The sequence below is a fragment of the Numenius arquata genome, chromosome 21, assembly GCF_964106895.1.
Source record: "Numenius arquata chromosome 21, bNumArq3.hap1.1, whole genome shotgun sequence".
NCBI classification, from domain to species: domain Eukaryota; kingdom Metazoa; phylum Chordata; class Aves; order Charadriiformes; family Scolopacidae; genus Numenius; species Numenius arquata.
In genome coordinates this window covers 1,534,548-1,552,029 of record NC_133596.1, presented here as the reverse complement: position 1 = coordinate 1,552,029, position 17,482 = coordinate 1,534,548, and the positions used below count along the sequence as shown (strand labels likewise).

Sequence of the window (17,482 nt, the reverse complement as noted above, 5' to 3'; positions counted from 1 at the left end):
TCCCTTCCATCACAAACTATTCTATGATTTTGTAATGATCCAAGCCTGAACCAAAGCCCTGGATCTGTGCCCCGACCATGGGCATATTTGTACCCAGGAGGGAAATGCTGTGGGTTATGCTGCTCCTTACTTTAAAGGTTTGGGGGCCCAAATCTTCCTCAGTTGATTGATCTCCCTCAAATTAGAATAAAATGTTAACAATCCCAATCCTTAGAGTGAGCATTAATGATGCTAATGCTATAACTTGTGTGTTGCACTGAATCAGCTGTTTCTTTTCCCTCTCCGGTGCAGAAGATAGAACCACAAAGCCCAACATGTTCACCTGGCGTCACACAGCCCATCTGCTCCAGACCCTTGCAGGCACCTCATGAAATACACATCCATGCTCCCGGCCGAGGGGAGGAGAACATCTTCAGCCATCTCCCGTTGCATTCACAGCAGCTCACGAGGACCCCGTACCCTATGATTCCCATTGGGGGCATCCAGATGGTCCAGGCAAGGCCGAGCACCCATCCCAGCTTGGTGCCCAGCTCGGTCGTGTCCCTGCAAGCAGGATATTTTGCCTCTGGTGGCAGCAGCTTTGCCGAGTTCAGCCAGGCTCCCAAGAGGGATGAGGAACCACAGGTCCTGCGGGAGCCATCGTCGGCATCTGTCTCCCCGGTTGCAAAGGTTTCTAAATACACGCTGTCCCCAGAGCTTACGAGCAGCGGGTACTCAGAAGAGAAAATGAGGACTAGTGAGCTTCAGCAAAAGACAGACCAGGAGGAATACAGGGTAAAAATGTTGGCTGAGTCAAGCCACGCGGAGCAGACAGGCTGCTCGGCATCCCCAGCCAGCCCCAGCACAACCGATGAGCACTCTCCAAAGCCTTTGACAAGCGGGCAAGAACCCTTGAAAAAACCGGGCAAGAAGCAATCGGGCAGCTCGAGCACTTCTTTCGAATCATCCTGCACTTTCATCTCAGATCTCCCCTCCCAGCCGCTGGACCGAAGTAGCAGCACTGGCTGCCTCTCAGAGCCCTCATCCAGCCACTCGCACGCCCAGCCCTTCTCCCTCCGGAGAAGAAACCTCTCCGGAGAGCCCAGTCACCATGGGGGAACGTCCAGGAAGAGCAGTCCACACCTCGAGCACGCAGATTTAGGTCAAACTCAAAAAAAGGTGGATGAAAACACGGGAAGTACTTAAGCCTCCACCATCTGTTCCACCTTTAGGCTTCCTATGTAAAATCAACAGACATTTTCAACACTATTTCCTTTAGTATAATCATCGCTATATGAAGCACTCTAGTGAATGACCAAACCCATGGAAGATTCCTGGTTTTCTTTGTCCCAGTCTGGTATTATCTCCACATGTATGCAGTTACTTGTGCCTTTTTCTATACCTTTTGTTGCTTGAAATGTACAAAAATGTTTGAGGCTGTGAATATTTTTTTAGAGTTTTTTGGAAAGGGGTTTGTTAGACCTTGTCTTTTTTGCCATTTAGGTGTGCGTAATTATGGGCCTGAGAGATGCAGAAAGGAAAGGGTTAAGCATTTTAAGAGGAAGAAGATGCACTGAAAACAAAAAAACAAACAGAAAAACTTTTTTATATTGATTAAATGATTAAAAAAAAAAACCCAAACCCTTGCTCCTGTGTACAGAAGTTTATGATTTGTATTTATTACATGCTTTATTTAATTCTCGCAAAGTGCTTGTTTTTTTTTTCTCGCATCCCTCTGATTGCCTATGGTTGTGCTTTAAACAGTTGAGACTGCTTTACATTTGAAAAACGTGTTTACCCTGAACTTATAAAGGAGTAGCACTTCCTTGAGTAGGGGGAGGTTCGTTGGCAGCGAGAGAAATTGTCACTCAAAAGAGAAAAAATGAAACTTGAGTGTCCCTCCCTCCTGCAGAACCCATCAAAGCACTTTTTTAAAAAGGGACAAAAAAAAAAAAAAAAAAAAAAAAAAGGTTCTTCTTCAAAGATTTAACTGCAAGAACATAGGAATGTATCGCATGTAGACCCCGTGCCGGGAATGGTGTCTCTCGCTGGACGAGCCGGCCTTCTGCTTGCTTTAATCCTTCCATCCGCTCCGCAGTGCCCCCGGCATTGCCCTGGCAAAGTCATGCCTGTGCCTGAGGGCCCCTCTTTTCTGGGGCTCGGAAGCCCTCTGTAAACACTCTCCCTTAGTTTAGAAATGGAAGTAAACTCAGCCTTGCAAACCTTTTTTCCTCTGTAATTTTTCAGTTACAGAGTGGACAAGCTCCCTCCATCCCATCCCCACTCCGTCCTGGCTGGTTTGGCTCCCTCCAGCTCTGGGGATGGAGGAGTAGTTTGCGCTCTGCTTGTTTGCACGTCTGCGGCTCAGTAACTCACCAGTGACTCTGCCTCTTATTTTGATTTTATTTATTTATTTAAGCAGAACGTCGCAAACATAGTCCTTATTGTGCAGACAGGCCCTTTTTTTTGGTGTTTTGGAAGACAAAAGTTATGATGCTAAGTGGTTGATGTTCGCAATCAGCATGTTGTGCATGCACAGGAACTTTTTCCAGAGCAAATTTTTAACTCTAAGCATCCGTAGCAGAGCAATGGCCTCTACTGCCAATAGATCCGATACCAAATACAGAGAGACGTGATGGAGCCATCCCTCTCTGTCCCGTTAACACTTTTTAACACACAAACCTTCAATACATGTTTGCCCAAGCAGACAGCAGGCTCTTTACTACTTCAGAGGGTTTTCTGGTCTATGGAATCTGTACAAACCTCTTTTTTTTTTTTCATTTTAACAAACAAACAAAAAAAAGGTATAGATATTTAACCAGTGGACCAGTTCTTTCTTCTTTCAGAGCTGTTCCAGTTTATCGGGTACGTAATACACTTTTTTAAAAAAAAAAAAAAATTTAAAAAAAATTTAAAACAAATCAAATAAAACCCTGAATGAGAACATATTTCCTTGCCAGACTTGATGAGCTATGAACTGTTCCCGTTTCACGGGCAAATAATATAAATTTTTTAATAATCTTCTGTGATTTTTTTTTTTTTTGCTTTTCTTGTAAAGGGAATTAAGTACAAAAGAAGATATCACGGAAATAACATTAAGGCTGTGACACTGACCAAAACTGCGTCCAGAACCCATTTATACCTTAATTAGCACTTTTATCAAGTTTCTCTTTTTCCCATATCCGCCTCTTTGGCCCCAAGCCTGGAAGCTGGTCCTGCTTTCAAACCCAGCCAGATGCAGGAGCAGGGTCTGGGAGTTCAGTTCTGCGAAGCAACTCCCTCCAGTGAAACTCTTAAGCACCAGCTTAAATCCTACTCAGGCTTTAAGCGTGTGCTTAATGTCCAGATGGCTGGGAGCGGATGTTCAGCCAGGGTCACTGTGAGCATCCCTGGAACCCATCCACCACATCTAGCCACAGTTTGGTCTTCCCTGGCTTCTGCCGCTTTTTCCCCTCTTGCCCTTGTCACACTCTTAACATTGTTCCAAGGTAGCTTTTTGTATTTAATTTTTTTTTAAAATATATATATATATAGAAATTGTACATAAAGAAAAATAATGCAGCAGTTGTGCACTCAGCATCCTGGTTTTGTTAGGTGCATTTGCCACGAGCTTTGGGCTAGATCAAATTTGCTTGGCTTCTTTCTGTAACTGTATTTTAATCCTTGACCTGTTGATACTTTTCATGGGGGGGTGGTTTTTTTTTTTCTCTCTCTGTCATTTCTGGACAGAAAGGAAAAAAAAGAAAAAGCCCAACAAAACCCAGAGGTCATTACATTGGTTTCTTGCTTTTGTTGTGGTTTATTTTTTTGTTAATTTTTATTATTATTTTTTAAAGTTTTTCCAGCAGCTCAAGATGAGTTGAAGCTTTCTGTATCTCAGCTGCAGAGCACCGGGGCTGGCAGCCAGTGCTGCGCAGGGCAGCGGTGTCTGACCATCTGGATGCCATCACCCACCACCAAAAAATAAGCAGGGAGAGGAGTTTGGGGAAGGTCTGTGCAGTGGTGAGGTGCTCCCAGGCTGTGCCCTGCTTGGGTCCTGTACCCACCGCCCAGTAGCCATGGAGCAGGTGCCTGCGGGGACTGCTGAAAACTCAGGAGATGGGCAAAAAAAAACCAACAACCCTCCCCCCGAGGCTATGGCTGAGTCTCAACCTGGTTGGGCTTCTCGGCGGCTGAGGGCACGGCAGGGGTGAAATGGTGCTTCATGCTGTACCCAATGGGCGCAATACGGCCTATCGGATAGGCAAAAAAGATCACACAAAAAAAAATTATATTGATATTTAAGGGCTAACTATCACACTGACAGCTCAGAGCTCCGTGGGAAGGGTGTCCTCTTCCGCGCTGGCACCAGCATGTCCGTCCGCAGGCAGGACGGGCATCCCCTGAGGCGGCCCCAGCCCCGATGAGAAACCACAGCGTGACCTTGGGCAAACCCCATCGCCTCTGCCTCGCACTCCACCCAGGAGCACAGCCGTGCAGCTCCAACGATTTTCATAGAGTTGTGCGTTATTTATGGCAGGGCTGAAGACTCAGCCGTCACAGGTGGCTGCTTTTCCTACCTGGAGCCCCCACTGGCTTCCCTGTGTCCCACTCGGTGAGACCTGGTTTTGCAGATCACAGCTTTTAATATCACTCTGGGTGTCACTCTGGGTGTCTGCAAAATAGGGATGACAAACCCTGATTTACTCTCCACAAGGGCTGCAGGGGTAGCTGTTTGTATCTGTCCAGATGCTTGGCAGAGAGCAATTAGCAGTATTCTTTGCAAGAGAATGTATTAATAATGCAAATAGGCAAACTAAAAACCAGAGCCCAGCCCTTCCTTTTCCTCAGCAGGTGGAAATAAAATCCCCTGCTTTTCTTATGGCAGAGGTTCTTGAATTTAGAGTCCATGAAGGCAAATGGCCTCCAGAGACTGGCTGCTCCTCTTTGTTCTGTAGCTGGTTAATCAGCCAAAACCCTCCTCTGATACTGCCTTCCCTGGTAAGCTGTTTGTGCAGCTCTCATGAATGCAGGTACTCAATGGCAAACGGATGCTCTGGCATCCAAGAAATCATTCTGTGTGGAGGACTTGGCCCATGCTCTTAAATAACTCCTTGAAGCAGTCATGTTAAGTACCAAGCCTTATATCCAGAGCTAATAAAGTACTTGTACATTGGCTTAAGCTTAAGCAGTTCTGGAGTTTCACTAACTTCTTTGTGCTTAAGCATGAATTTAGCTTCTTTTATCAAGGTTGCAGAGCTCAGTGCCTTGCAGGACTGAGCAGACCATGGGAGAAGGAGAGGGGGGCAGTTGGCTCCCAAAACCGACCCCGTGCCTTGAAGCAGATCTCTGTCAGCTCTGATTATTCACAGGTTGTTGGCTGGATACCCAGGAACTGCAGCAGGAAACTCTTAAAAGTAATGATGAAGTAGCTGTGACTTTACAGCTTATGACTGGGAAATGTATTTCACCACCTGCTCCAAGGGGTGACATTTTCAACCCTGGTGTCTATAAAGTTACGCTCCTTGGACGGTGCTCGCTGATAAAAACCGGTCCCAAACCCCACTCTGGCTCCAGCCAGCGCTGAGTCGGTCCCGCTGCCCTGAGCCCCAGGGCGGGATGTGGTGGGAGATGCTGGTGGCAGCGCTGAGAGACACCGACTCGCAGGAAAGGCACCGCCGTCCCTGCCACTCGCTGGCCATCAGCTCCTGTGGAGTGATGCCAGGCACAACCCGCCACCGTCCCATTGCTCTTCTTTCACCTCCCCCCAAAAAAATATACAAAAGAGTCGGTTTTCTTTTAAGCCAGCTTTCACTTTTACCTGGTTTTTCTTTTAAATCCACAGAAGCAGCACCTGAACAAGCAATACACTTGGTCATGCAGAAGTCATTAAAATTATTCCAATTTTCATGCAAAATGCTGGACAATTTGATCTAGCCCCTTTCTGCTGTTCTTGCAATAGCTTTTCATTTGCTGACTTGGTTTCATCATGTGCTTTTCTTTTCTTTTTTTTTTTTTTTAATATTTCCATCTATTGCACAGTATTTACAAATAAAACCATATTGTAAATTATTTACAAAAAAATTAAAAAAAAATTAAAAAAAAAATCAGTCCTGATGGCATAAAACCAATCTGTTTTCATTACTGAGATATGATGGCACTTACGATCACTTTAGTAAATGTAATGTAAAAAATAATAATAATAATAATGTGTACGCAAATTTAATATACATGGTCTCATGTAAGATAAATATTTGCCTTTTTTTCTAAAAGGTGTATGTATTCTGTAAGTGGAATAGTCTGTAGAAAGTTTCTATATGTTCTTAAAATGGCAATACATTCCAAAAAAGGTACTGTAAATATGTACAGCGTACAATGTAATTTGGTAGTTTTGCCTGTAATTTTATTTTAACTCCAGTTTCTACACTTGCATCTTGCAATGTCTGTATGGTTATATCAGTGCAAAAAAAAAAAAAAAATGCAGGTAAAAGCACAGTCTGATGTAAAAAAAAAAAAAAGAAAAAAAAAACACAAAAAAACCCCGAAATGAAACAAAAAAATCAAAAAGAAGAAGAAAAAATACTCAGTATTTGATGTTTGTGACCCTTATTGTAAATGACATCTGTACTGTGAATGAGAAGTTTTTACAAGTATAATATTGCCTTTACTACAGCTCAGATTGCCTGCTCAGTCTGAGCGTGTTTTTAAAAAAATAGCATGTTGGAATAAATTTTAAAGTCCCAACATATTACTACTTGCATGACTGGCAGTCTTTAATTTTCCTTTTATGTAGCAGAGTGAGGGACCTGGGTTGTAAAAGGATGAAGGCAAACTCAGATAAACCAGTGTTAAGCTGCAGCTCCCCGCCCCAGGCAATCGCCGCCAAAACACCCCAGTTGTGTGTAAAGTGCTGCCATAACAGAAATGCCACAAACTTTTTTTTTTGAGTATTTTTCCCCTGGTAGGGCAGAGGTAGTGAAGCAAAGGCACGTGGTGGATGCTCTGATGGGGCTCTGAGGCCGGACTGAATTCAGTGCACTGACCCGAGACCACCTGCTGGGTGGGATTTGTTAAAGGGTGTCTTTCCTTGCTGGACCTCCCAAACCTGGGATGCTGCACAGCATCCTGTGGTGGCTGCATGTCCTTTAGGGTGTCTTTCCAGGCTCCCTGCTGCCAGAAAGCCAAGGGCTGCTCTCCTCATCCCTCCTTGCCACATTCCTCCGGACCCTTCTCCCCCCTCCAGAAATCCTCCTCAGTGTTTCTCCCCACACCGCGTCCCTCATCTGCGCCAGCAGCATGGGGTCTTGCTGCCAGGGGCATCCTGGCCACAGGGCCAGCCCAGGGAAAGCCACCCAAAAGAGGGTGTTTTGAAGCAGGGAGGGAATCCGGTCCCCTCCTGCTTTGCCCGTTTAGGAGCAGCGCAGGGGCTTGCTGCACCCCAGCACCTCTGTGAACCCCAACCCTTTCCACCACCCTCTCCAGACAATGCAAGAGTTGGTGTGGAACAGACCACATCTTGGGAGCCAGGTCTGCCTGAGACTGGTCTGTCACCAGTGCTGGTCCTGGAATTAGTATAGCCATATGGGAAAAAAAAAAGAAAAAAAAAAAGAAGAAAAAAAAAAGAAGAAAAAATAAATAAAGAAAAAAAAAGAAAAAGAAAGAAGAAAGAAAAAAAGGAGAAAAAGGAGAAAAGAAGGAAAAAGGAAAGGAAAGGAAAGGAAAGGAAAGGAAAGGAAAGGAAAGGAAAGGAAAGGAAAGGAAAGGAAAGGAAAGGAAAGGAAAGGAAAGGAAAGGAAAGGAAAGGAAAGGAAAGGAAAGGAAAGGAAAGGAAAGGAAAGGAAAGGAAAGGGGAAAGGAAAGGAAAGAAAGGAAAGGAAAGGAAAGGAAAGGAAAGGAAAGGAAAGGAAAGGAAAGGAAAGGAAAGGAAAGGAAAGGAAAGGAAAGGAAAGGAAAGGAAAGGAAAGGAAAGGAAAGGAAAGGAAAGGAAAGGAAAGGAAAGGAAAGGAAAGGAAAGGAAAGGAAAGGAAAGGAAAGGAAAGGAAAGGAAAGGAAAGGAAAGGAAAGGAAAGGAAAGGAAAGGAAAGGAAAGGAAAGGAAAGGAAAGGAAAGGAAAAAAGAAAAGAAGAAAAGAAGAGGAGAAGAAAAGAAGAAAAGAAGAAAAAAAAGAAAAAAAGAAGAAAGAACAAAGACATAAAAGCAAAAAAAGGGAAAAAAGAAAAAAAAAAAAAAAGAGACAAGCCTGTAATTTCCCCACTGCTAATTGTCCTTCCAATGAAGCAGGCTGCTCTCAGCCCATTCCCTTTATGTGTCAATAAACCCTTCTGGACACCTTCCCACCTGCTCCGCCATAGCCACCGGTGGGTCTGACCAGCCTCTGATGGACACTCAGATGAGTCCAGAGGCAGAAGCACGGGGCCTGGGGGAAGGAAGATTTGCAAAATAGGTCAAGGAAGGAAATCTCTCCCCAATTTCTCTCTGTGAGTGTGGAGCCCAGAACTGGACACAGTATTCCAGTTGTGGCCTCACCAGTGCAGAGTAGAGGGGGAGAATGACCTCCCTCAACCTACTGGCCACACTTCCCTATGCAGCCCAGGATCCCATTGGCCCTCTTAGCAACAAGGGCACATTGCTGGCTCCCAGATCCTTCTCCTCAGTAGTGCTTTCCAGAAGATCCACCCCTAACCTATATTGGTGCCTGGGGTTCTTCCTCCCCAGGTGCAGGACCCCACATTTGCCTTTGTTGAACCTCATTAGGTTCTTCTCTGCCCAGCTCTCCAGCCTGCTCAGGTCACACTGGATGGTGGCACAGCCCTCTGGAGTGTTGGCCAGCCCTCCCAGTTTGGTATCATTAGCGAACTTGCTGAGGATACACTCTGTCCCCTCGTCCAGGTCATGGATGAATATGTTAAACAGGACTGGGCCACGTATTGACCCCTGGGGGACACCGCTGGTTACAGGCCTTCAACTTGACCCTGCTCCATCAATTACAACCCTCTGAGTTCTGTCACACAGCCAGCTCTCCATCCACCTCACTGCCCCCTCATCTAGCCCACACTTCCTTAATTTTCTAATGAGGATGTTATGGGAGACAGTGTCAAAGGCCTTGCTGAAGTCAAGGTAGATGACATCTCCTGCTCTCCCCTCATCCAGCCATCCAGTTATAATGTCATAGAAGGCTATCAGATTGGTCAAGCGTGGTTTACCCTTGGTAAATCCGTGTTGACCATTTCCAATAACTTCCTGATCTTCAATGCGTTTGGAGATGATATCCAGAACGAGTCGCTCCATTATTTTCCCAGGGACAGAGGTGAGACTAACTGGCCTGTAGTTCCCTGGGTCTTCCTTCTTGCCCTCTTTGTAGACTGGTGTGATATTTGCCTTCCTGCAGTCCTAAGGCACTTCACCTGTTCTCCAAGACCTCTCAAAAATGATGGAGAGTGGCTCAGCAATAACATCTGCTGGTTCTCTCAGCACTCATGGGTGCATCCCATCAGGGCTCATGTACCTATGTATGTCTAGTTTGGCCAACTGGTCTCTAACCCAGTCCTCCCCAAGAGAGGGAAAGTCTTCCTCTCTCCAGACCTTCCCATTTGTCTCCAGGGTCTGGGATTCATGAGGGGCAGCTTTGGCAGTGAAGACCGAAGCAAAGAAGGCATTCAGCAACTCCGCCTTCTCTGCGTCTTCCACCACCAAGGCACCCACCTCATTCTTCAGTGGGCCTACATTTTCCCTAGCCTTCCTTTTTTTATTGATATACCGCAAAAACTCTTCTTGTTGTTTTTAACTGTGGTAGCCAAGTTAAGTTCTGCTTGGGCTTTTGCCCTTCTAATTTTTCCCCTGCATAACTTCACTACACCTTGATATTACTCATAAGTAACCAACCCCTTTTTCCAGAGATCGTAGACTTTCCTTTTCTCCCTGAGGTCCAGCCAAAGCCCTCTATTTAGCCAGGCCAGTCTTCTTCCCCGTCGACTCTTTTTATGGGACGTGGGGATGGCCTTCTCCTGCGCTTTTGAGAGTTCATCCTTGAAGTATGACCAGCCTTCCTGGGCACCTATGCCCTTCAGGACTGCCTCCCAAGGGACACTCTCAACCATGCTCCTAAACAGGCCAAAGTCTGCCTTACGGAAGTCCAAGGTGGCAGTTCTGCTGGCTCCCTATCTTGCTTCTGCAACAATTGAAAACTCTATGATTTCATGATCACTCTGCCCAAGACGACCTTCAACCTTTACATCCCCAACAAGACCTTCTCTGTTAACTAGCAGCAGGTCCAGTAGGGTGCTTTCCCTGGTTGGCTCTCTCACCAGCTGTGTTAGGAAGTTATCCTCCACACACTCTAGGAACATCTGGGACTGTTCCCTCTCTGCTGTGTTATATTTCCAGCAGATATCTGGGAAGTTGAAGTCCCCCATGAGAACAAGGGCTAGGGATTGCGAGAGCTCTGCCAGTTGCTGATAGAATATTTCATCAATTTCTACATCCTGGTTTGGGGGTCTGTAATAAACTCCCACCACGATATCTGCCTTGTTGGCCTTCCCCTTGATTCTAACCCATAAACACTCTACACTGTCATTCCCATTATTAAGTTCTAGGCATTCAAACCTGTCTCTAACATAGAGGGCCACCCCACCACCTCTCCTTCCTTGTCTATCCCTTCTGAAGAGTTGGTAGCCATCGACTGCAGTGCTCCAGTTGTGTAAGTCTTCCCACCATGTTTCTGTGATGGCAACTATATCATAGTTTTCCTGCTGTACAATGGCCTCCCGCTCCTCCTGTTTTTTGCCCAAACTGCGTGCATTTGTGTGGATGCACATTAGCTGGGCTAATTTTCCCACCACTTTTATGGGGGGCTGAGCCCCAATACCCCCCTGACCATGCTCAGACCCTTCTGTGGTTGCCAGCCTATCACTATCCCTGATGTCATCACCACATGGGTTACCATCCCCCATCTCTACTGAGACAACAGGCCGCAAGACCTTGCTAGTGCTTTTACCCATCAGCACTGGTAATTTGCTCCCAGGCTCCTCTTTAATAATCCTGGTTTCATCCCCATCCCCCTTCAAACCTAATTTAAAGCCCTTTCAATGAGCCCTGCTAACTCTTGCCCCAGTATTCTTCCCCTTTGGGTAAGGCTTGCCCCACCTGTTGACAGCAGGCCTGGTGTCCTGTAGATCATCCCATGATCAAAGAAACCAAATTCCTGCCAGTTACACCAGCCTCGGAGCCAGGAGTTAATCTGCTGGCTCTTCCTGTTTATCCTCTCATCAATTCCTGCAAGTGGTGGGATAGAGGAGAACACAACTTGTGCTGCTGATCCCTTAACCAGCCGTTCAATGGCCCTAAAGTATCTCTTCACTGTCCTTGGACTACTGGTAGCTACCTCATCGCTGCCTACTTGAAATACTAGTAACGGATAGTAATCCGAGGGCCGGACCAGGGTAGGGAGATTTTTCTGTATAGCCTTAATCCTGGCCCCAGGGAGGCAGATGACTTCTCTGTGGGATGGATCCAGTCTGCAAATGGGGCCTTCTGTTCCCTGAAGAAAGGAGTCACCCACCACAATTACCTTCCTTTTTTTCTTTGTTGAGGAAGTCCTAAGGCGTGGGGATGGGTGGCAGGCTCTGGGCAACTCACTGCATGGGTCTTCATCTCTATCCTCATTTACCTGCCCCTCGATATCCAAAGCCCCAAACCTATTTTGCAAGTGCAATTAGGAAGGTGAGAGGGGCCGGGAGGGGTTTTGCTTGCCTCTCCAAGGAGGGACCTGCCTCCATTCTCCATTGTCCCTTAAGTCCCTCCCTTCTGCCTGGTGACAGACGGAAAGGAGATCATCCACTTCCTGTAGAGCCTCTGCCCGATGCCTGTGCTTCAGGGTACGGCTCCACCGATCTATTTCACTTTCACTTTCTCTGATGCTTCTAAGTCTTTCTACCTCTTCCTTCAGTTCCACCACCTGCCTGAGCAGGCAGTTTATTTGATCACAGCACACACAGGCGGTGCCTCTGGCTCCCTTGGAAACAAGTGCCAGGCGCAGGCATTCGCTGCAGCCAGAGACCTGCACAGCCACATGTTTTTGCAGGAGCTCGGTCTGAGTTCCCACATTCTTCCTTGTAGTGCATTTTGCACATGTTGGGGCCATGTTCTTGTCTTTCAATCTTGTCATTTAATCTCACAGAAGCCACATTTCTGCATGTGCAGGAGAGAGAGGTGCTGGTGGCAGCAATCCCTCCTGCTGTCCTCCTCTCCGAGACCTGGCTGGCTTTGCTGCAATTACTATTTTCTAATCCATTCGTCACTCACTCAGGAGGAAGGAGGGTACCAGTCCCCAGCGTGCCTCCGTTTCTCCAACTAAAGTCAGCAATCATGGCCTCCTCACAGGGCTATGAGGAAACTCCAGTGGTTAAAAGTGCACTCAACAGCAAGGCCTGAAGATGCAGAGCTTTGGGTACCATCTCTCCAGGGGTTCTCCTGTGCTGGAAAGGCTCAGAAGGCTTTGGGTGGTGGTTGCTGTGCTGTTCCCCAGGGGGTTGTCCCTGCTCCAAGGGTCTGCTGGGTGCAGTGGAACTGGATCTAGCACTTTGGTCCAGGCATCCAAAGAACCTCTGTGGGCCAAGGGAGATGTGTGAGAGCCGAGGTCTGGGGGAGATCAGGTCATTTACTACCCTACTACCTTCAGCACAGGAAGGACATAGACCTGTTGGAGTGGGGCCAGAGGAGGCCATGGAGATGCTGCGAAGGCTGGAGCCCCTCTGCTGTGAGGACAGGCTGAGAGAGTTGGGGGGACTCAGCCTGGAGAAGAGAAGGCTCCAGGGAGATCTTAGAGCCCCTTCCTCTCCCTAAAGGGGCTCCAGAAAAGCTGGGGAGGGACTCTTCATCAGGGAGGGAAGCCATAGGAGGAGGGAGAGGGGTTTTAAACTGAAAGAGGGGAGATTCAAATGAGGTCTTGGGAAGAAATTCTTTGCTGTGAGGGTGGTGAGACCCTGGCCCAGGTTGCCCAGAGAAGCTGTGGCTGCCCCATCCCTGGAGGGGTTCAAGGGCAGGTTGGACAGGTCTTTGAGCAACCTGGTCTGGTGGGAGGTGTCCCTGCCCATGTCAGGGGGATTGGAACTTGGTGATCTTTAAGGTCCCTTCTAACCTGAACCATTCCATGATTCTGTGATTCTATACTAACACCTTGTATTTTCCTTTATGGTGGTTGAAGGCAGTAAGTCCTGGCTGGAGGCCATGGGCCCATGACGTTTGTTCCAGATATGCTGCCAGCCCCTCCAGCGTGTGCTTTAGCCACTGAATGGAGGAACAATTTTTCCTTTTTAAAAAAATAGTTTCTCCAGTGCTTAAAAACAGAAATGCTTTAAAGGCAGCCAGAGCTGTCTGGAGAAGGCTGAAGCTAAACCCTGCTAATCTCCCAAACCTGGAACCAATTTGGTTTACACGAATCTCCAGAGTGGCTCCAATTAATCAGGTGTCCCAAGAAATTCCTTCCCCCTGAAGAGTCTTTGTTTTCTAGATGCAGAAACCAGATATTTCCTCCCCAGGGAAGCCAAACGTAGCATCAAAATATTAAGAATCCTTTGGCTGATATTCCAGGCTGGTTCTCCCTGGAGAAATGCAGTTACCGATAGCCGTGTGAAGTGGGGAAGGTTATGACGATGCTGTGGGAAGTTCAGACCAGTGCCTCTCTCTGGGAGGCTGAAATTTCTGCTGCTCCTTTGAAATACCCGAGTGCCAGGGTGAAATGGTCTTTCCTCCTCCCCAGGTTCAGCCTCAGCCTCCCAGCAGCTCGGGAGCTTGATTTGAGAACCTGGAAAGGTGAGTTCCTCTTATAACCAGGCCTTTAGGTGCATCACAGGCATAAAAGCACCTTCAGAAATCCTCACTCCCTGACCTCTCACAGGGCTCTTGGCTGAGGAAGGAGCCAGATTTCCCAGCTGAGGGGTGCGTTTTAGCTGCACCGTGTTGGAAGGTGTAGCCCAGCATCGCTACTGGGAAGAGCTGAGAGCTTGTATGGAGAGGGAGCTGGATGGTTTTAGCAAAAAAAGAAAAAAATCAGTTTACTTGCTTTCAGTCACTCCACAGTCTTGTACAGAACTGCACCAAAGGGAGATGCTGGCATGGGAGAAATAACTGGGGGGGAAGGACTGGGGATGGGGATGAAGTAACGCATCATCATGATGGAGACACAGCAGGACTGAAGCCAAGACGGGTTGGAAGTGAGCATGGGCAATGCTCCACACCAAGGTCCAGCCCCACCAGCAAGTTTTTGGTTGGTTTCTGGTTTTACCTTTCCACACCAGCATCAGTGCAAAGGGCTGAGAAGGCTGCCCTGGGGGGAGGAGCTGGCAGAGCTTGCTGGAAAAGAGCTGGGAGCCACCATGGAGGGTGTTGGTCTTCGGTCCTGGTCTGGGCTGAGTGGAACTGGCATGAAGCTTGTGAAGGATGAAGGAGTAGGTAAACCTCAGATCTTCATGGTTTTATCTTGGTGCTCTGTTTCCTACACAGCTCTGGGCATAGCAGCATTCCCTTGCTGTGAACAGGCTGGTATCGAGTGGTTTTAATCTGTTGCTGGCCACAGGCTTCCAGAAGCAGAAATGCCTTTGAAGCCATGGATTTGATGGACTTCCTGGAACACAGGAAGGATGCCCAGTGCCCCTGGTGCCTTCAGGAGCAGTTCTGGCTGTGCCAGTGATCCTGGTCCACCTAGGAGAAGCATGTCCTAAGCCACAGGGAGCCTATGGGACTCCTTAATCTGCACTGAGCTGGTCTTGTTTGATCCTGCCTGTGCCTCAGGGTGCCATGTATTGCGGAGGAGAGGAGACCTGGAGGCTGAGAGGGTTGGGGGACCTGGCTCTGGGGATATCGGGACTCCAGTGAGCTGATAGGGAGGAGGGATCGCTGGGGCAGATCACAGATGTGCACCACAGACGTGCTGCCTCGCCATGGGGTGCCAGCCCTGTCTGCATCTGCCCCACATCCCCTTGCTGTGCCTCGAACAGAGAGGGGAGGACATAGGCAAGCACAGAGGGACCATGGTGGTGTCATCAAGCCAGCATGTGTGATAAGGCCATGCTGCAGAGACCGGCCAGGGGACAGCTTGTTATGTGTGCCTGAGCGTCCAGCACCGAGTGCAGGGGAACACCACCCCAGGCAAAATGTGTGGGTGAAGGGAGGGAGCCCCCTGTCCCAGGGGTGAGCTTGGCCTCCTCCCCACCACAGCCAGATGGTTCAAGGCCAGGAGCCGGCGCATTATCCCCTGAGGAGGTGTTTCTGCTGGAAGGGCTGGCATGGCCGCCACGGGCTGATGCTCGTTGTTATGACAACAGGAGAAGGCTGCTGTATGCAGAGTGGAACGGGGAGGAAGGGAAGGAAAAGGGATCATAGGATCATAGAATGGTTCGGGTTGGAAGGGGTCTTAAAGACCATCCAGTCCTACCCCCTACCCTGGGCAGGGACACCTCCCAACAGACCAGGTTGCTCCAAGCCACGTCCAACCTACCCTTGAACCCCTCCAGGGATGGGGCAGCCACAGCTTCTCTGGGCAACCTGGGCCAGGGTCTCACCACCCTCACAGCAAAGAATTTCTTCCCAAGACCTCATTTGAATCTCCCCTCTTTCAGTTTAAAACCCTTCTCCCTCCTCCTATGGCTCCCCTCCCTGATGAAGAGTCCATCCCCAGCTTTTCTGGAGCCCCTTTAGGGAGGGGAAGGGGTTCTGAGATCTCCCTGGAGCCTTCTCCATGCTGACCCCCCCAACTCTCTCAGCCTGTCTTCATAGGAGGGGGGCTCCAGCCCTCTGATCATCTTCATGGCCCTCCACTGGACCCCTTCCAACAGGTCCATGTCCTTCCTGTGCTGGCAGTGGAGAAGTTCTTAGCCAGCAAGGGATCAGGTGGGGGCATGGGGTGAGCATCGTGCAGGAATGGAGACACCCCCAGGGATGGGGCACCAGGAGGGGTTGGGATTTGCACCTTCTCCCATTGCTTATGACACCACCGTGCACAAGGAGGGTCTTGTGCATGCCTGAAACCCCCTGGCATCATGCATGCAGCTGGTGGGACCTGTGCAGCGGGCAAAAACTGGGAAAATAATGCCCGATATAACAGACTGCTGATTATTGCAGCAGATCGTTTGTGGAGAGCACTGGCAGTCAAAGCATGACTTTATTCTCCTTACAGACATTTGTTGGACCACTAGCAAGACAAATAAAAAAATCACCTAATAACAAACTTTGTGTCCTGCTGGAGTCACCAGTCCCCCCTCACAGCCTCTCCTGCCCAAAACCGGGTCGGCATAAAATCACAAGATACAGGAAGTTGTCAGGGTAAGTCCACAGTGTCAGCCTGTGCTTTTCGTTTTAATCAGGTATCTCATAACGTGCACTTTCTCTGTAAAACCACAGCTCCTGGCCCCAGATAATTAAGTGAAAACCTTGGCTTTCATCATTAGATGCAAACAACTGTATCCTCCGGGTTCTGGAGGAACACTTGGACCTGTGGCCCCTGTGTGCTTGCCAAGGGGGATTAACACCCGCATGAAATTTGTGACTCTGCCACTGCCTTCCCATGAGACCTGGTCACATTCCTTAGGAATGTGGTTGTGACTTTTCTAAAGGGAGCATAAGCAAAGTTTTCAAGACCGGACTAGATAAAGGCCAGAGTAGCCTGGTCTGACCTCCCAGCTGGCCGTGCTCTAAACTCCCTTCCAACTTGAATTACCCCATGATCCTAAATGTGCACATCAATGTGTGAGGGATGGGTTAAAGCCTTCCAGGTGCTCAGAAGCAATGGTGAAGGCAACACCAGCCAGACATTGCTCCTGCACTCCTGTGCTCAGGAGTTTGGGGGTCTGTGAGTCAACCCCATCACACTGCCCTCTCCAAGCCACAGCATTGAAAGGACATAAGTAACTTGCCCTTATGCCACAGTTTTAACCAGATAACCAGCAACCCCTTTAAATCTCAAAAAAAAAAAAAAAAAAAAAGCCTGTGAGATGAGTCAGCTTCGTTCTCCCTCAAACTACAGTTTAACTACAGAAAGGACGTGGTTTCAGCAAGAGGCGGCTGTGGGTGAGAGCATATTCTATCTATTATTTATCTCAAAACGTCTTTCCTCATTTTAGCCACAAGTTGAAGGGCAGCTTATGCCATAGATGTGCCCAGTCCTAAAGAAATGCAACGTTCCAGCTGAAACATTTGGGTCAGGAGATGAAATACGAAACTCCCAGAGAGAGCAGGGTTGGGTTCATGGCCTGAACATTTGGTTAAACCTTTGGTCCTACATATGCGTGAGTACTGGGAATTCCCAGGCACGCATGGGTCATTGCTAGCTCTGGATTGTTCAGTTCTGCAACGTATTTCACTCACAGCTTTTTGCTGCTGGAATCAGTTTATTAACAGAGAATCCAAATTTGCACTTTAAAAATAGATTTCTAAATGCTGTGGCAGTGAAGAAAAGCTGGAAATCGTGACCTTGTATTTCCTAACAGAATAAAAATATGAAGAATGAAAAATGTGTTATTCCTATAACCTC

The 17,482-nt window shown here is 48.0% G+C and overlaps 1 protein-coding gene across 1 annotated transcript in view; it reads left to right on the top strand.

The window, feature by feature from the left end:
• HIVEP3 (HIVEP zinc finger 3) overlaps positions 1 to 2,862 on the top strand; it is a 70,936-nt gene extending 68,074 nt beyond the window's left edge. The window contains exon 6 of the mRNA XM_074161936.1: positions 292 to 2,862. Coding sequence (XP_074018037.1) covers positions 292 to 1,185 — 894 coding nt within the window. The 3' untranslated portion in view covers positions 1,186 to 2,862. The remainder of the gene's footprint in view (positions 1 to 291) is intronic.
• The last annotated feature ends 14,620 nt before the right edge of the window (positions 2,863 to 17,482 follow it).